At 37.5% G+C, this 19,224-nt stretch overlaps 2 protein-coding genes across 9 annotated transcripts in view; both read left to right on the top strand.

Annotated features, from left to right (window-relative positions):
- Nucleotides 1-5,686, top strand: part of BIVM (basic, immunoglobulin-like variable motif containing) — a 31,979-nt gene extending 26,293 nt beyond the window's left edge. For 3 of the 5 annotated variants that reach the window (XM_079778690.1, XM_079778689.1, XM_079778688.1), the window contains exons 7-10: nt 539-671; nt 2,026-2,112; nt 2,894-2,990; nt 3,986-5,686. In XM_079778690.1, coding sequence (XP_079634816.1) covers nt 539-671; nt 2,026-2,112; nt 2,894-2,990; nt 3,986-4,279 — 611 coding nt within the window. In that variant the 3' untranslated portion in view covers nt 4,280-5,686. The remainder of the gene's footprint in view (nt 1-538; nt 672-2,025; nt 2,113-2,893; nt 2,991-3,985) is intronic. The other 2 variants (XM_079778691.1, XM_079778692.1) reach the window with 2 other exon arrangements.
- Nucleotides 5,687-7,238: 1,552 nt separating this feature from the next.
- Nucleotides 7,239-19,224, top strand: part of ERCC5 (ERCC excision repair 5, endonuclease) — a 38,118-nt gene continuing 26,132 nt past the window's right edge. For 2 of the 4 annotated variants that reach the window (XM_079778683.1, XM_079778682.1), the window contains exons 1-6: nt 7,239-8,997; nt 10,703-10,878; nt 12,344-12,459; nt 12,942-13,028; nt 14,151-14,211; nt 15,597-15,740. In XM_079778683.1, coding sequence (XP_079634809.1) covers nt 8,910-8,997; nt 10,703-10,878; nt 12,344-12,459; nt 12,942-13,028; nt 14,151-14,211; nt 15,597-15,740 — 672 coding nt within the window. In that variant the 5' untranslated portion in view covers nt 7,239-8,909. Of the gene's footprint in view, nt 8,998-10,702; nt 10,879-12,343; nt 12,460-12,576; nt 13,029-13,862; nt 14,053-14,150; nt 14,212-14,296; nt 15,375-15,596; nt 15,741-19,224 lie in introns of those variants that run through there. The other 2 variants (XM_079778684.1, XM_079778685.1) reach the window with 2 other exon arrangements.

The following is a 19,224-nucleotide window of genomic DNA, read 5'->3' as shown; positions in this document are numbered from 1 at the left end:
TCAGTGGTCATCAAACTGGGATGTACATACTGTAGAGCTGTGCAAGATGACCATTGTGGTAAGGAAAGAACATACTAGAATGTCTATACTTTAATCTAATTTAAAATTCCTACTTTTTGTATATCCTTAAAAAAACACGTATTAGTATAATAGTATATGCACAGAGTTATAAACAAAAATGCTTTTAATGGGCATGTTTATTCAGAAATGTCCAGTGACAGATGTGCTCAACCAGAAAAGTTGAGACCATTACTATATGCACTACATGTATACGACAATTAATTTTGGTAAGCAAGGCATATTTCAGTTCTGTAGTTTGCTATTCTGTTTTCCTGAATTTCAGTGTGAAGGGTGAAGCTGAAAATAATTCATTAATTTTTTTTGTATCGTCAGTAGCTTCTCATTTTTCCCCAGCCATGTCAGTGTGTTCCCAGTAATGTCTCCGCTGTCTTTCAGTCGTTAACCAGTCCTTTGTGTAAAGCATGGATAGTGCTTCATGGTCCTTCGTGTTTTTTTTTATTTTTTATTTTTATTGTAGCTTCAGGGGCCTTGTCGAAGTTAACTCGTGGATTAAAAGATGAATCCATGGCTTATATTTATCATTGCCAGAATCATTACTTTTGTCCGATTGGCTTTGAAGCAACCCCTGTTAAAGCCAATAAAGCATTCAGGTAAGCATTTCTGTATGTTATGTGGATACTTGACCATAAAATGTGTTGTAGAAAGCATTTAAGAAATATTTAGTGCTTAGAAATCGGAAGACTTAGTGATTTGCTTTCCTTATATGAAGTAATATTATTCTGTAAGCATTTGAGCTTATTCTTTTGCAGAATTGCATTTGGTTGAATTGTATTTATTTCTTTGACAAAGTTATTTATTTAAAAAATGTATTAAGCTGACTGAATTTTAGTACTCTTTCCCCTCCTTATAAAGTTTCCTTCATGATGGGTTGATATAATGCCAGGATAGTTAAAAGCTAAGGAAGAAGTGTCCTATTTGAGAATGATGAAAACAGAGGCCATGAATATTTTTAGTAAAAGTATTGCTAGGCATGGTTTTCTTCACCCAGCTAAGGTTCTGTTTTTTCACACCTGAAGAGGAAGAAGAGGTAGCACTGTCCTCTCAGAGAGGACTAAAACTCAGGCTGGGAGAAGATGGCTTGGTCATCAGGGGGATAGGATGGGTTCTCTGAGGCTGGACGCCATGTGAACTTTGAATCCCACTCAAGGCATTTGGTGAACTTTGTATCCCACTCAAAGCATTTGGAGTTGGGTAGGGATGGAGGGTTGTGAGGGGATCCTGAGACAGGCAGGATCGAGCTGGGAGAAGCAGGATGTTGGATATTGAATTTTGTGAATGTTGGGTAAGAGGAAAACTACTTGGTTTTTCCAAATCCCGAAATGTTTTATTCATCTCTCCGGAGGTGAGGTATGTTGTTTCTTATGTGGTTTCACCCTGCAATGTCACCTTATTTCAGACATCACATGCAAAACGTGAAAAACTAGCACTTCTACTTTGTCCGCTATGGAGGAGCATTTTTCACCTCTGCCTGTACCTAGGAATCACCTGAGATGCTCTTCAAACTGTGAAAATCCTTGCCTGTGCTCCATTCTTGACCTATCTGAATTAGAATTTCCCAGGGCAGGATTAGGGCATCAGTATGTTTAAAAGTTCCACAGGCAAATCGCTGCTTTAGGGTTTTATTTTTAGGATGCCTTTTGAGACTTTTTAAATGCCTAGTAAAAGGAGAAGGCTAGCTGAAGAATTCTCAGAGTATGATAGGATGTTTCCCCCCTGTTTAGATGCTGAGAGGTAGCATATGTCAACTTTTTTAGCCCTAGATTTTATAGAAGTCAAGACCAAAACTTAATTTATGCTTTCTCTTTGTGTTCAGACATTTCTTCAAGCCCAAACTCCAATATCTATAAACTTTAATATGTCTTTTATTAATATATAATTGAAGCACTATTTTCAAGGGAATAAATGACCTTCATTAAACATACTGTGAATGTATTTTAAATCTAGCAGGGGTCCCCTCTCACCACAAGAAGTAGAATATTGGATCTTAATTGGAGAATCAAGTAGAAAACATCCTGCTATTCACTGTAAAAAGTATGTTAACTTCCTTTTTTCAATTTCTGCTGAAAAGCCTGTTGGAATTTTGATTGGAATACAATCCATAGAATCCATAGTTTAGTTTGCAGAAAATTACATCATAACAATATGGAGTCTTCTAATTTGTGAATATAGACTATACTTCCACGCAATTAGAGCTTTAATTTCTCTCCTGAAATATTTTGTATTTTTCAATTCAGATTTTATGTATATTTTGTTAGCATTTTCTCCTAAGTATATTTTCTGATGCTATTGTAAATTGATTCCCCCCCTCCCCCACTTCTGTTATTTTCTGACTGGTTACAGAAATACAATTGGTTTTTCTATATAGGCCTTAAATCTTGCATCTTTGCCAAATTCACTTATTCGTTCTATTAATAGTTTTGCAATACAAAGCAGTTTGTAATTACTTTGGATTTTCCACACAATCATATTGTCTGTAAATAAAGGCATGTTAATTTTAAGTGTTTTGAAAATACATTTGACTCTAATTAAGAAGGAAATATAGACTGTTTCTACTTTAGCCTGCAGGATATTGTCTAATAGGTTGATACATATTTATTTCATAGGGAGACTAACCATTTTTAAACTGAGAAACTAAACAGAATTGTCATAAAAACAAGAGTTTATTAGAACTTAGTAGGTGGAACAATCCTGAGATAAACAACTTATTGCCACAGTAATATTGTAGAATATTGTTCATGTAAAAAGTTTCATTACAGTGGTATTTTGTACCAAAAAGAAAATTGTGCTTTATATTCTTCTTTCTTAACTATAGGTGGGCAGATATTGTTACTGATCTGAATACTCAAAATCCAGAATTTCTAGATATCCGGCACTTGGAGAGGGGGCTGCAGTATCGAAAAACCAAGAAGGTAAGGACACCATTGTATGTGAAGTCATTTCCCAACTGGCCAAAATGCAATATTTCACTCTAGATTATAAATAATAGAAACCCAGTTTAGAACATCTTCGACAGAAAAGTGAAAATTATTTTAAGAACACAGGGGTATGTTAAAAATGAAAGGGCAAGGAGTGTAGCCTGGATTCATAAGGGCATGGTACTAGGTAAAAGAATGTCAACAGAGACCAAGTAGATAGTCTGTAATTCTTTTGGAAGTTGTATGTTATTGTCTTTTTGTCTGATTACTTACTTCCTGATGATGATCATCATCTTTATGTCTTCCTTTCAGATGTGCAGTCTATACTGAGATTGGCCTGCCTCAGGCCTAGTTACATAGTTTTGGCCCAGCTTGGCCCTACACATGGCTAGGGAATTGCCAAATCTGAGGTGTTCACTCCTGAGCCATATTAACTGTGACCTTGGGGCAGAGCCATGTATACAAACAAGACTGCTAGAGGTATTTCTCAGAGAAAGGTAGATTCTATGGATTGAGTAGACATCCCATTGATATAATCCTACTAACAAACGAAGAGTGTGTAAGAGAGGAAGAGGAATGATGGTGTTTAGATCAGGCAGAAGGGGAGGCTATAGTGTATGTGAGTGGCATATGAGGGAGAGGTGTTTTGGCTCCTTTGTTTCCTGATTAACTTTCCAAGGATTCTCAATAAAGAGGCAAAGAGAAAAGACCCAAGAAATTAATCCTTCCTATTGGTGCAAATGGGTGACTTAGTGCATTGATTCAGGATATTCTTGACTTAGTATGTTACTATCAAACATTGACAAAGGTGTGGGCATTGTTATAGGTTTGTAATGACAGCTGGTCAGGGAAAATGCAGGATAATGTGATCTGATAATGTCTGAAAGAGTAAGTATGGTTTTGAGGCAGATGAAGGGGGAACATATAAGGGAATTCATAGGAAATTCATTTCCCATCATTTTCTTCACCCAACTTTTTTTCCTTCTCAGGTTGGGGGAAATTTGCATTGTATTATAGCATTCCAGAGACTTAGTTGGCAAAGGTTTGGCTTTTGGAACTTTCCATTTGGAACCATTAGACAAGAGTCACAACCTCCAACACATGGCCAGGGAATTGCCAAATCGGAGAGTGAAGACAATATCTCAAAGAAGCATCATGGGCGCCTGGGCCGGTCTTTCAGTGCTAGTTTCCATCAGGAATCAGCATGGAAAAAGATGTCCAGTATTCATGAGAGAAGGAACAGTGGCTACCAGGGTTACAGTGATTATGGTGGGAATGATTGACTATGCTTGGGTACTGAAAAACTCATGTTATGCAATGGTTTGTACAGGATTGCATTATGACAGTAGAAGATTTTATTAAGTCAACTTAAAATAGGAACAGATCTGGTGGTTTAAAACATAACTCTGTAGTTCTCCAGTAAATAAGCTTGTATATGATTCTAATGGGTGATTTCAGATATATAAGCGGATAAGCACAGACTATTGACTTTTTACATTTAAGGATATATAAACATTCTGGACAATTTAACAAACTCCAATACAATTACATATAAACAAATACAAATTTACTTAATAACATTACAATTTGAAATAGTTAAGCTTGACAGGATTCAGTATGAGTTGATCCCAAGACATTTGTTGCAGATAGTTTTATTCCTAAGCTCATGATATAAGGCACCATCTGCCCTAAAAAAAAAAAAAAAAAAAAAAAAAAAAAAAATGGGGCTATTGACTTCTAGTTTTCTGACATGGTTAAAGCTCATTTAAAATTATTCAGTGAATCTAGTAATTCTTTCCCTTATAGCAGTATCTTGCCTGCCTCATTTGTTTCCTGGTTAACTTTCTCAGGATTTTCAATAAAGAGGCAAAAGAGAAAAGACTCAAGAAACTAATCCTTTCTATTGGTGCAAATGAGTGACCTAATGCATTGTTTCAGGATATTCTTGACTTGGTATGTTACTATCAAATATTGACAAGAACTTTAGGTCTTGAGAAACTTCTGTAGGTCTACAATCTGTTTTAGGCATTGAGTAAAAGAACAAGTGGCATCTATAGTTTCTATATCCATGGTAATCTGTGAAATGAGATCTGATATTTGATTAGTCCTTCAATATGGAGTCATATATTGATAACAGCATCAAAGATGCATTCAGAGGGCAACTATCCATATTCCACACTTTGAGCTGTTTTCTTTTTTAAAACATTAGACAATTAGTTGTTTGAAGCGAGTGTTAAATAGTTCAGAAAGTGTGAATTTTTTATATTTGAGCTCCTCTGTATTTGCTGTCAATTTTTCTTGTGTAGTCAACCTGTGGCTCACAAAGGATTAGGATTTCTTGTTCTTTCATTTCAGAGGCTGTTCCAGAAATCAAATCAGTAACTTGATTATTACAAGGTGCTGAATATGTTGGTAACCATATTGCAATACATCTCAAGGAGAAGGTTCAGATTTTTATTTTTAAAATATTTTTATTTTCTCTTTTGAATTTTATATCCATGTGTCCACTCAGACATGTGTAAGCCTACAAAAGGGGATATAAATTATGAAATGGTCATTTTTCTGAAGGAAATATTTTGCTTGAAATGCAGTGGACTGAAAGAGATTTGTAGGTTGTTGATTTTGTTACTTCATACTGGAACTTTTACGAAGTTTTCATCAAATAAAGTTTTGTTTTCTACTTTTAATCATGTGAATGTTTTAACCTTTGTTTTAGGGAGTTTTATCATTTTGTTTGAAGTACATAATTTGTCAATTCTGTCTAAGTAGTGTGTTATAAGAAACCATCTCGTATCTGACTTTTATAATTAATGGAATAATATGCATTGACTATAATTTAGATTTCTATAAGACTTTATAATAAGAAATTGGAAACTTAATTCTTATTAGCTTGAAACAAATGAAGTTTTCAATTTTGTAGGTCAAACATGGTTGAATATCAGCAACTTAATTTAGTTTGAATATTTCAGAGATGAGAACGAGCCAAGAGGAAATGAGACAAATGCAACATAAAATGAAGAATACTGTGACACCTAACATCGCTAATAAGTCTGTGTTATCAAGAGCACACTGAAGTTTACAGACTTTTCCAGAAACAATCAGGAAGTTACTCCACACTTCTCTTTCAATATTAGTAACATTCCTGTCATGTTTATTTTTTTGGTCAAGTCCTTTTAGGAGTGTCCATAGAAGCATTAAGGGTTCAAATACTGGCTCTGCATTTACTACCTGTATCACCTTGGGCAAATTTAGATTATTTTTTTATGTGCTTGTTTCCTCATTGGTAAAATTGGGATAATAGTATCTATTTTATAAATTGTTTTGAATAATTAAGTTAGTACATATCAAGTGTTCAGAACAGTGCTTTATAGGTAGGAATTGCTATTTAAGTGCTTGCTATTACTCCAGAAGATGTGTATTTTACTGTTCTGAAACTTGAGAGCCCATAAAACAGCATCTCAAGGAGCTAATGGCTTATAAAAGAGACAACCCTTAATTGCTATTCCTTCAAAATAATACTTTGTATTTTAAGAAATGTGCTCTGGTTTTAAAAACACTTATAGTATTCACATGCTCACGTTAGCTTTTTTTTTTTTTTTAACCCAGCTCTCAGTAAAAAAAAAAAAAAAAAGTTCATTTACGTAACGTTCTGAAACTTTCTTTTCCCAGTACTATTCCCCATCATTAGGCCAAGCTGGTGCAGTAGCTATAACTTTCCAACTTGCCTGCTCCTGGACAGCGGAAGGACTCGGGCAAGGTGCTCTAGGATGTGATGACATTCTGTATCTCGATTTTACCCAGAGCATTGTCTCCCTTAGTCATTCACTTAACAAACTAGGCACTATTATCCACTGGTTGTTTCATGTTAAATCGCTGATCTCAGAACAACCCCAAGAAAATGGTGGCATCTCCATTTTATTCACCGACTCTCAATGGTGAAGAAACTTGCCTAAGATTATAGGGGATCATAGTTTGCTAGGGCTACCACAACACAATACCACAAACTGGGTGGCTTAAACAACCGAAATTTATTTTCTCACAGTTCTGTAAGCTAGAAGTCCAAGATCAAGGTTTTGACGGGTTTGCTTTCTCCTGAGCCTTTCTCCTTGGCAGCCATGCCTTCTCGCTGTGTCCTCACATGGTTTTCTCTGTGTACATATCCCTGGTGTCTCTCTGTTCAGACCCTAGTCAGATCGGATTAGTCTCACCCTATGGGCCTTATTTTAACTTAACCAACTTTTAAAAGTCTCTATCCCCAAATACAGTCACATTCTGAGTTACTGGGGGTTAGGACTTCAACATAATTTTGGAGGGGAACACAATTCAGCCCATTAACACAGGGCTATTATGTAGCTCAGGTGGGATCTGGACCAATGTCTTCCTGCCTTGGGAGGAAATTCATTCAGCTGGGTGCAAGGAGCACTGAAGAGCTTCAGAGGAAGCTGAAGAGATTTTTAAGAAAATGCATATGAAATCCCTGCTAAGTGTCAGGAATGGGGGACATAACATTCAACAAAATAGTGCTTGGCTTCAGTAAGTTTACAGTTTACTGTGGAGGGAGACAAAAATTGAATAGGCAATTATATTAACCTCTGTAAAATACATCTAAGAACGATTTCTAGGAATTATCTGCCTTTTGATTCTGACTCTAGTTTCAATTCTGAACCAGTAGGTCTAAGCTGTCATTTATTATCTACTAATGTAAGCACTTTGCATACAATCAGCTCTGGTCCTAGCTAAAATAGTCTGCAGGACTGGTGTTATGCCCAGCTTACAGAGGAAGACACAGAATTTCTGGACCACTGTTACCTGAACTGTAATGGGGTGTGGTCGGATCTGAATCGTGGCCTGAGGTTTCCAGTCATTGACTTCCCGGGGAACTCATCTGGCAATTAAGTTTCTCGTCATTTCTGACTTACAAGCGGCGGAATACTAAATTTTAAATGCCAGAGAAAAATAAACTATATTTCAAGGGTTAAGGCTTTAAATCCTATTACAAGTTATCTAGTTACTACAAGTTATCAAACAAATATTAACTTAAAAACACCAGCAGAACATCCACCTTTCTGTTGTTGCTTCGAGTAAAAAATACTTAGTATTAAGTAGAGTGTTCACAAGTCCCGGGTCGGGTATTTCAGTTGGTAGGGGCGTCCTGTCTATCTCCCAAGGTTGCAGGCTGGATCCCCGGCAGGGCACAGACAGGAAGCAACCAAGGAATGCATGAATAAGTGGAGCAACAAATCCACGTTCCTCTGTCTCTCCCTCTCTCTCAAATCAATTTAAAAACAGTTTTCTAAAGTGGCGGCCAGCGGGGAGAACTGATACCGAGAAAGCACGTAGACAGTCGTCGTTCCCTCAGCAAGTACACACTTGGTGCACCGTTTTAACTTTTCCCTGAGACCGAATGCCAGCGAGAAGGAAGCACAGCCCCGACAGGACAAACCCGGCGCGAACGGAGCTCTCACTTCCGGAGCGCGGGGCGCGTCAAGACAGCGTAAGCGCCGTGAAGCGCGACTTCCGCTCTGCGCGCGCAGCGCGTCCTATGGCATCGGAGAAGCCCCATTTCGCAGGAGTTTCCGCACCAACTCGGGAAGATCGGAGGGGTCGGAGGGGCGCCCGCAGGCTGATTTCCTCGCCTGCGCAGTCCCCTCACCGGGGTCGTGCCTTAAGGGTGCAAACATTTGGGACGGAACGCCGGGGAGCCCTGCGTCGGCCCTTCTCTGGTTCCTTCTCTCTTCAGGGCGGCGGTGTCAGTGTCGCTGCGAACCGCGGATTATTTTCCATCTTTCCCGAGTGGGAGCAGGGCCGCTCTCCCCGCGTTCTGGGCGGTGAGGCAGCCGGTGGTAGAAGCGTTAGAATAAAAGGTCCCCCGCGACTCCACCACCGCGTGGCGCTCCGAGACTTGCCGGCCTCATGGGAGTCCAGGGCCTGTGGAAGCTGCTGGAGTGCTCGGGCCGGCAGATCTGCCCGGAGACGCTGGAAGGGAAGATCCTGGCCGTGGGTATCCTTAACGAGGCGTCGCTGCCGGGGTGCAGATTCGCGTCTGGGTTGTGCTCCCTCATCCACGTTTACTCCCCCCCCCCAACCCCCCAGCTTTGTGATTGCACCCCCTCTGATTGGAATTCTGGTTTTATCGCAGAGGGGCAGTGCTTGACGCTTCCCAGTGCTTTAGTTCTCTCACCGGGAAAGGGGGGGTGAGGGTATCTACACACAGCGGGTGGGATGGGGAATAAAGGGGTTATTTAAACGAAGGAAGCTTAGAATCGTGCCTGGCACTGTTCACACCGTCAAGTGTTATCCCGCCTGGGAAGTCAGCTTGGCGAAAATGACGTGGGCTCCCTACCGGTAGCTTTGCCTGCTGTTTTGAGTCCTCAGTTTGTGTTTGTTAGAGGAAGGATAGTGTGATCACGTGTTTGACGTTTTAATTTTGTTTAGAATAGGAAATGTATATGGTACTGCACTGCACGAAAAAATAAAGATATACGGTGAATTATTTTGCTCCCAAGAGTTTTTAAGGACTGTTGTTTGTGTGTATGCTTGGCTGGTTTTGTTTGTGTCTTTGGGATGAACTATGTTTTTCTTCACTACCAAAACATGTGAACTGCTCTTTCTCAAATTGCCATTTTTTTTTTTTTACTTGCTAACCATTCTTTTTTTTTTTTTTTTTTGAGAGTCTTTTATGTTCTAGAAGCTCGTGGTAACTTACACCACTTCCCTAAACGGGAACCTATAAGTAATATAATTATTATTATACTACTTTTTTTGCAGTGTGAATCTCGGAATACATCTGTAATGGATTTGTGCTTATAAGTTTTTATGCAGAGCACCTTGGGGGAAAGGGAAAGGTGTGTGTGTGTGTGTGTGTGTGTGGTGTGTGTGAAAGGGGTGTGTGTGTGTGTGTGTGTGTGTGGTGTGTGTGTGTGTGTGTTTAAGCATAGGTGTTATTGCTGCCCTCTAATGGTTCTTCAAATCACTGCTTTCTAAAGATTTTCCTCATAGAACTATATGAGAATGAAAGCAGTTTTGTCGCAGGAGCCTTTAAAACTGCAGTAAAGATTTAGGCCATTTTACATTGCAGCCCATATGAAGATTTCATTATTTGTAAATTCATTGAGGTGACACATGAAGTTCAACATTCCAATTTTTTAGGAAGTTGTCCAATGTAAGGAAAGGCAGAGCATTTAATTTAGATTATCTATTTTCAGAAGTCTTAGCTCTTTTCAGACATGAAATGATTTTCATGGGTTTTTGGGACTTTTTTTGAAAGAATGAATCATTCAACCCTTTGCACTCCCTTGCTTTTTTCTCGATTCCTTTATTCTAATGCTAACCGTGTGGAGTCACACTGGACATCTGAGTGCAAATTAAAAGGAATGTCACAAGTTGTTCTCCAAAAGAGTTGTGCTAATTTATTACAATTCCATAGAGATTATTAGATTTTTTAAAGTATAATTTTTTTTTTTTGAAATTAGACTTCTTAAAAGGATACTTATGCCTATGTAAGATTTTAGAATTCAGTGTGTGAATAGTAGAAATAAAGTTAATTGGTTTTAGGTAGATTTCTTCAGGGCTAAACATTTTTCAATTTCGAATGAATTGTGATGAGTCCTTAGTTTCATCTTTTGGATGGTATCAGTTATTAGGAATTTGAAATAGGGAGATTGAGGAAAGAGATTCCAAAATGTTTTCATTAACAGTTTTTCTAGATATTAGCATTTGGTTAAACCAAGCACTTAAAGGAGTCCGAGATCGCCATGGGAACTCAATAGAAAATGCTCATCTTCTCACTTTGTTTCATCGACTCTGCAAACTCTTATTTTTTCGAATTCGTCCTATTTTTGTGTTTGATGGGGATGCTCCACTACTGAAGAAACAAACTTTGGTAAGAATCATCGATCTTTTTTTTCTTTTCACATTCTCAGAAAGAAAGAAAAGTTCAGATAAAATTTTAACTTTCTCTTTAGAATTTTGGAAACCAAGATTTATTTTGACATATGTACAATTTAATTTAAATTTTCTTGAACAAATAAACACTTTTTCTTGGAAAAAAAGGTTTATATATGGGACTATATCATGGTGGCAATGATAAAATTTAACTTTTAATAAAAAGACTGAAATTGTTACAATTGAGACCTTATCCTTTAGAGTGTTTTCTTAGGTGTTTTGCATTTGTTCTGGTTATGTTGCTACTGCTCAAAGCATTATAGAAAATCTATAGGGGAAATGGCTCCCTGAGTCTGAGATTAAGGGTCATCCATGATGGTTAGCCTTCTTTTAAAGGTGAATTGAATTTTAGGAGTGAGCAATGTTATGTGTTGCCAAGTTGGACTAAATGGATATAAAAGAATGAGGATAAGTTTCTTTATTCTGAAATTAGTTTTAAAAGTTTTTGAACAATGTTGTGAATTTTGAAGTAATTAGATATATGACCTTTATATGTTGAAAATGTCAGCTCATGACCTTGTAATCGTACCAGACAGATATTAAATGAGGGCATAGGGTAAAAGTAAGGATCTGTAAATGCTTGTGGACATTTGTTGCCTCAGTAAAAGATCTAGTCTTGAATGTTGCAGTTTTTAATTATACTCTATATCAGGTAGTCTTTGGAAGGATTAGAAAGAAAAGGAGAATTCCAGAACTTATTTACCTACTGGTTGTAAGTTTGTATGGACCCTTACACAACATATCTACAGTTTTCCCACTCCTGATAAAGTAGTTAGCTCTACCTTAGCTATCATATTGCAATATATGAATGTATCAAACCAACACATTGTACACCTTCAACTATGTTATATATCAAATCTCGATTTCAAAAAAGGATGTTTGGTATTTCTGCCTTATATTCAACCATAAGCATGGAGACTCTCATTTTTCCCTAGTTGGACATTCCTTACAAGGTATTCTAATACATTTTAGAATTTCTTATGATAAAATCATGAATGTTAAAGGACAGAGTTACATATAAGTAATGTATTTTTTATAAAAACCAATGTCAGAAATTGGTTTTGGCATAGTGGCATTTCAAAGAATAAGTTAATACAATCCCTTTTTGGGAAGCATTTACTTCATTATATATCATTAAGTTTTAGGCTTCTTGAAGACTGTTAAAAGAAACTGAAAGTAAATTAATATATATAATATCCAGTCTATTAAGTAGTAGCTAAATGGAGACTAGGCATCCTTTACATGTGAGAAACCTGAAGATAGCCACTGACACAGCAATTATAGGAAATACTAAATAGCTGTCATCTAAAAGCTCAGAAACCAAATTCTATGGGGAAAATCACAGAAATGTTTTTAACATACTAATACTCTGAGGTAAAATCTTGTGTCCATTCTTTTCACAGGCTAAGAGAAGGCATAAAAAAGACTTGGCAACCAGTGACTCTAAAAAAACTACAGAAAAGCTTTTGAAAACATTTTTGAAAAGACAAGCTATCAAAACTGCCTTAAGAAGCAAAAGGTAAGAGGGGAATTACATTGATTTTAAAGATTAATTTAAGCCTTTTTAATTTTTGCATTGGATTCCTGTGGCTGCCTTTTCCTAATTTTTAACTCACAGCAGGAGAGAGAGTGAAATGAGAGGAATAAGTGGGATGTCCTTTTGACCTAATAATTTGAGATTTTGGAAATTCTCTGTTCTGTGTGAATTAGCTTTGACGAGAAAGAAAAGCTATAGTGTTGCCCTGCATGCACGTTTTACTTTTATAAGTTCTTTTTCATGTCTACACTTCAGGCTGTGACCCAGGCTCTGAGGCACTGCATTAAGTTTCCTCTTTCTCTAGGCTCTACTTATTTTTCACAGCAGTGGCCTGGGCAGCCAATGTCCCTGTGTTTTCCCCTTTCTCACCTCCTCAGCATGATTTTTGTAATCACTGGGCGAGTACTATTGATTCAAAGTGCTGTTTCCTATCATCCCTGTTTAAGCCTGTGTGTACTTTGCAGAGATGAAGCACTACCCAGTCTTACTCAAGTTAAAAGAGAAGATGACATCTATGCTTTGCCACCTTTGCAAGCGGAAGAAAAAAACAGGTAAATGTTTATTTTAAAATATTTATTATCACTATATCCCTTTATGTTTAATCTACATGTTAAGGCATGAAGAAATTAATGCACCTAAAATATGCATTCTTGACACTGTTTAGAATATTTTTCAAAACTAAATTTTTTATTGGTAACTTGTCTTTGTGTTGTGGTGGTTTGTGATGGTTTCTTTTTCTTTCTGTAGAGCCTGTACTAGGACTGTTGTTTTATAATTCACGAAACATGGATTTTAGTTTTTCTTACATTTTGATTATACTTGCTGTCTCTCCTGGTTTCTCAGCCTCATGTCTTCTCTCTCACATCACCATGCAAAAGGCCACATACCACAACGTCCTTGCTAAATCCAGTAGATGCTTTGCAGATCTCAGTGTAACATGGTGCCTGCTGAGAACCTCTCTGGCCACTCTTTCTCAGGCTTCTTTGTGGATTCTTTCTGGCTGGCTATTGTCAGCGACTTCTGTGGTTGAAGTGCAGGTAGAGGACCAGTTTGACTGTGTCCTCCACCTGCCCTCATTTCTTTCTATAGGGACTCCTGAGAGGCGAGGTAACTTCTGAATTAGCCCAGTTTTCTTTATCTTCATCACTGTAATCTTGTCTCTAGGTTACTATACTGGCTTCCAAATCTCTTTCTCTGTCTCTGGTCTTACTCCTTTGTAGCAACCCCTCCCTGCGAAGCCCAGTCTCTGCTTTATAGTGTAGAATAGGATCTATTAAATCCCAAATCTGATATTGTCGTTTCCTTGCTTAAAACACTTCCTAGCTTCTAATTTTGTTTTTTAAGGATAAAACTTCAACCCTTTAACCACATGCTTTTCTAAACAGTATAATTGCAGGAAATTCCAGAAAGCTTTCATGACATCAAAATTCGGGTGAGGTGACTTATCATACTCTGGCCAACCTGCTCTTCCCTTGTGCTGGAAGTTCTTAGGTCATATTGTGATTGTCCCCACCAGACTGTGAAACAGTGACGGGACATACCTTGCCATCTTACTCATCATTGTAGCCCCTACAGGTAGCAGTACCTTGAACTCAAGAAATATTTAATCACACATTAAATATTTCATTAAATCATTACAACACACATATTGTAAATGTATGTTTGACTTTCAGTTCAGAAGAGGAAGATGAAAAAGAATGGCAAGAACGAATGAATCAAAAACAAGCATTACAGGTATTTAAATAATTTTCGAATTCAGAATTTATGCTGTTATTTGAAATGACTGGCATAAATATGAATAATTTTAATGAGGTAGTATGAATTTTGAAAAGTGTCTTAAAAATAATAAAGATAGATGCCTTCTTATTGTGTGTATGTGTATTATATTTGTATGCATGTGTATATATGTATATATAAAATACACAGATGCATACACATATATATGGAATTATGCATAACTAGATATCCAAAATAAGCTGTTTTTCTTTTACAAGATACCAACCAATAAATAAATAGAAATAGTTATATATACTCATGTAAAATACAGCCACATACCACCCACAAATAACTTCTAGTAATATTTTGGCATATACTAGTCCATCCCCTATCCCTCGTATGGTTGAGTGTGTATTTGATTATATGTATGCATATATATGTAAATGTATGTCTGTATTATATGCTCCAGTTATCTATTGCTGTGTAACTTAGTGGAGTGAAACAGTCATTTATTATCATCATCTTTCACTGTTTAGAGGGTTGATGAACTCAGTGAGGCAGTTCCCTCTCAGTGTCTCCTGTGTAAGTGCAGTCAGATTGTAGCTGCGGCTGGAGTCTCCTCAAAGGCCTCCTCCCTTGAATGTTTAAATTCATAAGGTTCATCCCTGTCTCAGGGCCTTTGCACTTGGTATTCTCTCTGGCTGGAATGCTCTGTCCTTAATCAGCGTTTTGTTATCTTTTACATCCCTGCTGAAGGTCATTTTTTAGTGGGGTCTTCTCTATTTTTCTTTCTATTTTTTTTTTTAATCTTCACCCAAGGATATGTTTTTACTGATTTGAGAGAGAGAGGAAGGGAGAGTGAAACATTGATTGGTTGTCTCTGGTACGTGCCCTGAATGGGAATCAAACCCACAACCTAAGTATGTGTGTTGATCGGGAATCGAACCTACTACCTTTGGTATATGGTACAACACTCCAACTAACTGAGCCAGGGCACTCGCTTTCTATTCTTCTAATCAACTCCCTTAGTAGAATAGCCTGCTTTATTTTCTCATTGTATCTTGTTTATGTATTTGTTTATCATATATCTTCCTTCATTCTTAAGAGTATGGACCTTATCTGGCATGATCTCCATAGTACTCTAGCTCTTGGCATAGTGCTTGTCACATTAGAGGTGCCTGGTAAGTAATTTTCCTTTTGAATGTATGAATGAGTGAATGAATATATTCCCTAATGTGCCATTCACTTTTATGCCTATTGCAGATTATGTACAACTGTGTTTAGCCTATTGTAGATTATGTAGAACTCTGTTTATGATATAAGCACAAGATATATCTGTCATGGTGAATAGCATTAAGTGTATGAAATGTTAATTTTATGGTGTTATGTTTTATTCCTTACAGGAAGAGTTCTTTCAGAATCCTCATGCAGTAGATATAGAGTCTGAAGACTTCAGCAGCCTGCCCCCTGAAATAAAGCATGAAATCTTGACTGATATGAAAGAATTTACCAAGAGAAGAAGAACATTATTTGAAGCAATGCCAGAGGTAATGTATATATATAACAGCACATTAATGCATAGAATTGAGAACTGCAGAAATATTTTTCATTAGAAAAAAGAAAATCAATAAGCATTACTTATAAAATGTTTCCAGTAAACAGCATTTGTGAAGCATCATATACAGGGTATCCCCAAAAATGTATACACACTTTAACAGCTGATAGCTCAATTGATGTTTCTTTCTTTTCAGATTTATCCCAATGGAATTAATAATTATTCAAAGTGTGTATACATTTTATTTTAATTCTCAACTTTTTTATTTCATAGGTATTATATATGTGTAATTCACATACATATTAGATGTACATTTTATTTTTTATGTATAAATACTGCACCCAGGTCAAGATATAGGACATTTTCAGAACTTCAGCAAACATGGGATAAATATGTAAACAAATGCTCATAAGCAGAAGCCAACCTCTCTTGCCTCCACTGCCTTTTCTATAAACAATACACCTAAGCATACAAGTCTTCTATTTCTCTCTCTGTGTCTCTGTCTCGCTCTCTCTTTCACACACACACACACACACACACACACACACACGCGCGCGCGCGCGCGCGCACATGCACAAATACACAGCGGCACACACATGCAAGAGAGAGAGAGAGGGAGCAGGGCTTGAACCGTGCCACCAAGAACTCCTGCTTTGTGAGAAAGCCCCACCATTGAGCAGCTGGATGCAGAAACCAGGAAAAGGTTTCCAGTGACCCATGACCTTGAAATCTCACCTACGTGAGTCATTCATTTAAAATAACTGCCATGTTAACCCAATGGCTGCAGTTACCAAACTCCAATATCTTTGCTCAGACACTAAATCTAAGTGATCCAGGTACCTGCTCGCACAGTCGCAAAGTCCCTTATGGTATAGGTTAAAATGGCATGGGATTTCTCTATCTATGAAGTGGTAAGTTGCCGGGGTTCTTGTTCCAGCATTACAAAGGGTTCAGCAATCTGGAGAAAGGCTGTGCGTAGATTAAGTAAGAGTCCTGTTAACGAAAAAAAAACATTGAAACCTGTAAAGAATTTTAGTGAGTTTATTTGAGCCAAACTGTCGACATATGCCGGGAAGCAGAACCTCAATGAATTGAGATAAAGCTCCGGAGAATGCAGGGTTACATCTATTTTTATACATTGCCATCAAAGGAGGGACATAGGTGGGCTACATGAAATTCATTGGTGACGGACTAAGGAGGTGGGATAAAGTCAAACGGTGGGAAACCCCTGGGATTGGATAAAAAGCAAAATGATGGACACATACTTAGGTGGGTACAGGAACAATTAACATGATAATGAAGGAATTTGAGGCATCTGTCCTGGCGCCTACCACATTTGGTTGTGCCCCAGGGGCTCCAGCAAAAGAAGGAAGTTACAAGTTACCCAGACATCTCACAGATATGTTATCTTAGAGGCAAAAAGGCAAATGGGCTCAGGAAAGAAGATCTAAGTTGATCTTTGTCAGGGAAGATATCAGCTTAGGAATGACTGCCCACTATAACCTGTTTGTAGTTAAATATTTAATTTTCAGACCATCTTTTGTGGTTATTTTAGGTCTCTGAGTTTTCAAGACTGCCACACAGGCTTCCCCTGAGCTTGTCAGGTTAGCAGGTGGCTTCTTTCATTCACAGTCCAAAGACGAAAGATAATTTTGAAAGGCATTGTGGGTCAGGGGAGCTTCAGCTAAAGGAGCTAAAGTTCTCCTTGTCTCAGGACCCTTGCTTTTTATTAACACAATTTGTCCTAAGGCAAGGTGGAGATAATACACTTCAAAGGGTAGGGTACAGAAGCATTGTCAGATTGGGGAATAGCCTACGGCTGTTCAGGTGTTTGACCAACAGGAGGCAGTAACATGTAGATTCAGATGCCCTGAGCTGTCTGGCAGCAAACAATCATCCTATTCAGGTGTGGGGGAAGTGCCTTTCAGCCATTCCAACAGGTGATTACATATGTGACTCAGCCCTTGTTGAGCCCCTAAGTTTCATCAACCTTTTGACAAAAGTCTTGTAATTATGACATGCTGGAATTGGCTTCTGGCAGTAAGTCTTACATACAATCTCCAAGGGCCTGGCTCTTTCAGAAGGATCAGCCTTTCTTGGGAGCGTAGAATAAGCTACAATGTAGTTGTGAGAAAAAAATGACTATGAGAGATCATTCTGGGCAAACACACACATACACTAACAAGCTGTTTGCATATCCATGTTTTCTCAAAAAGTAATGAAGTCCAACTCACTTCCTAAATACAAGTCCAAAAGTTATTCTGCATGTTTAGTTTGCACAGTAGGGACCTTTCCAGTGGATGTTTAAATAGAAGACAATAATGTCTTGAACAGGCCAACTTCATTTTTATTTTATTTTTTTGTATACCTCATTCAACCCATCAACTTCCATCATGGTAATGCTTTGTTTAAATTTTCTGTGAAACAAAACAACTGCTCTTGATGGAATAAAGTCACTACCAAAAAGTTTTTAGAGGAAGATGTTTAGTGTAGTTTTAATCCAACACAAATGTGTTTTGAGAGGAGAGGTTGATGATACGATCCTACTCTTAAACTTGCTCTTTTTTTTTTTTTAACTTTGACACCCTGTATTTATAAGTTTGAATTTGCAAATACTTACTCAAAGAAAGGTTTCTTGATTTTCCACCCAAGATCAGATCTTGTCTCCTGCTTTGTATTTTCATTTCTCTTTTATAATTTCTCTTTTGTACTTTTTAGCACCCAAATATGCTTATCTTGCTCGCTTCTGTATTTTCAACACCTAGCTCAGTATCTTTCACATAGTCAGTGCTCATTATATGCTTAAGTGGTTCAATTCTTAGGTTAGTTCATGAAAGTTATTTTAACCCGTAATATTCATTGTAGAATACGAATAGTAATATAGAACCTAATCATATTGGAAAAGTTGGTTCTAACTGGAAATTCCACGTACTTCTTCCTCTATTACAAGGCTGGAAATGCAGTTGTATCTCCATGTTCCCTCTTCTTCTTTCTGGACATTGGTAATAGAGAATTTAGTGAGAAATTCTTTAAATTAAAGCATTTGATAGTGGCTCCACAGCCACAGAAACCCCCAGCGGGGTGGTGTGCGGAGTTGGGTTTTATTGAGCATATCTCCTGATCATGCTACACCATTAATTTTTACTATCTTTAGTTGGTGAATGAATTTTGTTTTCCTTTCTACTGCTACCACCTATTATTTCTAACATTGTTCTCCTTTAACTCACTGTAGGTCAGAATGTAAATTATTGCAGCACTATTATTCCTAATGAATGGATTTGGTATTCTTTTTTCTGCAGACTTTTGAACATTTTTTAAATTGGTAACAAAATATGAAAAAGGCAGGAGAGACTTCTTTTCCCATCACTCCTTGGTATTCTCTCTGGCTGGAATGCTCTGTCCTTAATCTGTTTTTCTATGAAGAATGTGAACACAGGAAAATAGCTAAGGTATACAGAAATGATATGCAAAGCACA

Source organism: Cnephaeus nilssonii (assembly GCF_951640355.1).
Source record: "Cnephaeus nilssonii genome assembly, chromosome: 8".
In the NCBI taxonomy this organism is placed as follows: Eukaryota; Metazoa; Chordata; class Mammalia; order Chiroptera; family Vespertilionidae; genus Cnephaeus; species Cnephaeus nilssonii.
The sequence above is the reverse complement of the archived record's forward strand: the minus strand, read 5'-3'. Positions and strand labels throughout refer to the sequence as shown.